The sequence below is a fragment of the Panicum virgatum genome, chromosome 4N (assembly GCF_016808335.1).
Source record: "Panicum virgatum strain AP13 chromosome 4N, P.virgatum_v5, whole genome shotgun sequence".
In the NCBI taxonomy this organism is placed as follows: domain Eukaryota; kingdom Viridiplantae; phylum Streptophyta; class Magnoliopsida; order Poales; family Poaceae; genus Panicum; species Panicum virgatum.
The window spans coordinates 28,989,474-28,992,998 of record NC_053148.1 but is presented as its reverse complement, the minus strand read 5'-3'; the positions used below and the strand labels follow the sequence as shown (position 1 = coordinate 28,992,998).

Below are 3,525 nucleotides of genomic sequence, written 5' to 3'. Positions count from 1 at the left end.
ATACGCCTAGTGTAAAATAAGTGTCCAACTCCGCATGCATATGCTACTATGTTTTTTCGCGACCATGCCTGAGCATGTTTTTCATTAAGAGGAAAGCAGTTACAGACACCATCTTGATGTGGCCAATCAAAGCTTGACCAACACAAGAGCACAAAGGACTAAAAAAAGAGAAATACTGAAAAAACACACATACAAACTAAGAAACAAAACAACAACACAAACAACAGTTTTTGCGACTAACAAGCAACCTAGCAAGGGGCTCAAGACACCATCATGGGCGAGGCCACCTCCGTCGCCAGGGAGCCCATACCAGCAGGCAGCAACGCATCAAGAGCCTCGCAGTGCGAGGTTGTTAGGGTGGACGAGAACGTAGCCGTAAACTCTGGAATGAGGAGGCATCCGGCGGCTGGCTGTCAGAAGTGATGCCTAGCTTTTTCATCATGATGTTCTGTGCTTGGACAACAGGCTTTGTTGCGCGGTACCGTGATTTTCTTGCCAAACGCTCGCTGCGTCTGATAGTGAACTCCTCCGGCTGCGGGCGAGATCTCCGACGCGGCGGAGAAGCAACCAACGGAGGTGGGGGCGCATCGGTACACACAGCACGTGCAAAATCAGCAATTACATCATTCGTTGGGATCTCAGCACCAGCAAAAAGATGGAGTGGAAGCGTTTCTCGCGCTCCACGAGCGACCGTTACATTGTGCATGTCATCAGAAACGTGAGATAGCGGCTGAGGGTCCTGAACATCAAAACGTACCGCTACAAGATCCGCAACAGAATGCACTGATTCCAGATCGACCAACGCCGAAATGTCGTTGTCTGCAGCAGGGACAGCGACGACCTCGTCCAAAGCAGGTTCAGACGGGGGTGGTTGCAGATTGAACTCAGCTAACATAGGATCAGAAAGGAGGTGAGAGGTCCGTTTATCGAGCTGGACAGGCCCAGGCATGCCGGCATCATCGTGGACCCAAGTGCGCACGCGGCCCGCGCCATCCGCTTCAGCAATCATTGGATCAAACGCCCGAACAGAGGCGGCAGCAACCCGAGCCAAATCAAAATGAGCCTGAACGGCCGTTTCAAACAGCATGGGATCAAAGGCTCGACCCGTGACAGCAACATCACGTTCCAAAGCAAGTTGTACAACCGCCTCATCAAGCACCGAACAGTTTGGTCGCATATGCTACTATGTTGAGGAAAAAATGTTTGAGACAGACAAGTACAAACTTCCATACACACTCAGAAAACATAGAAAGATCATGGCGGAAACGTAACTATTCTCTTGTGAGCACTAACGGCCGGAGATATCCAATAGCTGGATAGCATGATGACACGGGTCCACTCTCCAGTGCGTACGTATTTCTTTTGAGTTCCATTAATTATTATAACGTAACCATATATGATTATTCATTCCTTCATGGCCCGAACAAACATGTCGAAGTTGTCGTGGGAGGAGCCCCCTTCCTTCAAGCTCTCAAGCGCAACCTTCTTCATGGCCTCCACCCTGTCCCTCATGCTCGCGCAGCTCATCAGCTCCTCCACCCTGCTCGCGATGTGCTCCTTGGTGATCACGCCCGACTCGTCGGCCTCGGCCCGGAGCCCGACCTTCCAGACGTCACAGATGTACAACTGGTTGACGAACTGGTCGGCGAAGTAGGGCCACGCCAGGAACGGCACCCCGTTGCGGACGCCCTCCATGGTCGAGTTCCATCCGCAGTGCGTCACGAAGCACGCCACCGCGGGGTGCGCCAGCACCTGCTGCTGCGGCGACCACGCCACCAGCTTGCCGCGGCCGCCGGCACCACCGACGCGGTCGAGGAAACCTGGAGGGTAGTCGTGGACGTCGCCGTGCACGATGTCCGGGCGCACCACCCAGAGGAACGGCCGGCCGCAGAGCTCCAGCCCCAGCGCGAGCTCCTGGAACTGGCGCGTGTCGAACATGGTGAAGCTGCCGAAGGCGACGTACACGACGGACCTCGCCGGCTGCGCGTCGAGCCACGAGACGCACGCGTCGTCCTCGGGCCGCCAGAAGTGCCCCACCGCCCTGCCGCGGCGCTCCCCCGTGAGGAGCGGGCCGATGGGGACGACCTTGGGGAACTGCGCGAAGGTCGCCTCCTCGGCGCCGAGGAACGAGTTGCAGAGGAGCAAGTCGCACTTCTCGACGGCGCGGACGCAACCGAAGACGTTCCGGAAGAGAGCGTCCTGGCCTTGGTGGTTGCCGATGCAGTTCCACGCGAGGTGGGCGGTGTGCATGATGGGCATGTCGGGGGACAGCTTGAATGTGCCTTGCATCAGTGCCGACCCTGCATTGAACATGTCCCTGCTGTAACTAAACAAACATATATATACATATACATATATATAGTTATATACATACATATATATACACATATATACATACACACACACACACATATACTCAACAAAAAATTTCAATCACACTGTGCGTATACCATCTTTGGAGTCGATGATGTTGTCCTGAATCAGCTTGGGGATGCTCAGAAGGCTCGCCAGCACCGCGGCGGAGGCCGGCCAGACGGCGGCCGACTTTATCCTGGTCCTCCGCGCGATGTCCAGCGTCCACGTGCCGAGGCTGTAGTCCGTCATCATGCACGTGATCGGCTCATCGGTCTCGGCATGGCTCCGGCTGATGAGGTCCTCCACCCGCGGCGCCATGTGCTCTGCCATGAGGACGGTCAGCCTGACGAGGTTGTTCCTGTCCTCCCCGGGCTCCATGCCGTCCGGCACCGCCACGAGCCTGATGCGGCCCAGCAGCCCGGTCGTCGCCGTCGTGTCCGCCATGGCTGCAAGGACGCGGTGGTGGTTGAACTCGGAGTTCACGAAAGTGACCGTGAAGCCCCTGTCGACGAGCGCGTGCGCGAGCTCCAGGTGCGGGATGACATGTCCCTGCGCTGGGTACGGGATGACGATCGCGTGGGGGGGAGACGTCGTCGCCGTTACCATCGTCGCCGTACAGGAACGAAGTTAGTTGTGTGCTGAAGATGTGTCAATCATGCGAGTGGTAGCTGCTAGGAACTAGGATACATATATATACACGCACACGTCAGGAGACATAGGTACTGCACGCACTAGATGCCACGAGGCACCTTGTTACCTTCGGTGAGTGATCTATATTATATGGGCATGTAAAATCGCGTTCGGTATAGGTGCACGCAAATCAACCGTTAGCTTGCATGTCAAATCAACATGTCAATTCGCTGATCTTGTTTTTGGCGATCTTAGCTTATTGCTTTGGTTTCATGGAGTCGATCTCTCGATATTGTCGATGCATAGTGTAGAGAAGGATTCGAAGAGGGAAAAGCACACTTGGCATGTTGCATGCGGCTCCATGTCCTTGCAAGTGATCGAGGAGCAGGCAGCTTATTAGTTATTTATTAGTTGGCTGCAGGCCTGCACTTAAGCCTGCACGTACATGTTCTTCTGGGAGAAGCACCAAGAGCGTAGTCCAATACTTTGCATAGACAGAACATAAGCGAAAGCAGACGCACGAGATGCCCTGAAGAATTA

The 3,525-nt window shown here is 54.9% G+C and overlaps 1 protein-coding gene across 1 annotated transcript; it reads right to left on the bottom strand.

Moving 5' to 3' along the window:
* Positions 1-1,404: 1,404 nt before the first annotated feature.
* LOC120669277 (UDP-glycosyltransferase 83A1-like) lies at positions 1,405-2,961 on the bottom strand. The gene is made up of 2 exons (XM_039949054.1): positions 2,451-2,961; positions 1,405-2,300 (listed from the first exon to the last, which is right to left on the bottom strand). Exons 1-2 carry the CDS (start codon positions 2,959-2,961, stop codon positions 1,405-1,407), a joined length of 1,407 nt encoding a protein of 468 aa, XP_039804988.1.
* Between the last annotated feature and the right edge of the window lie 564 nt (positions 2,962-3,525).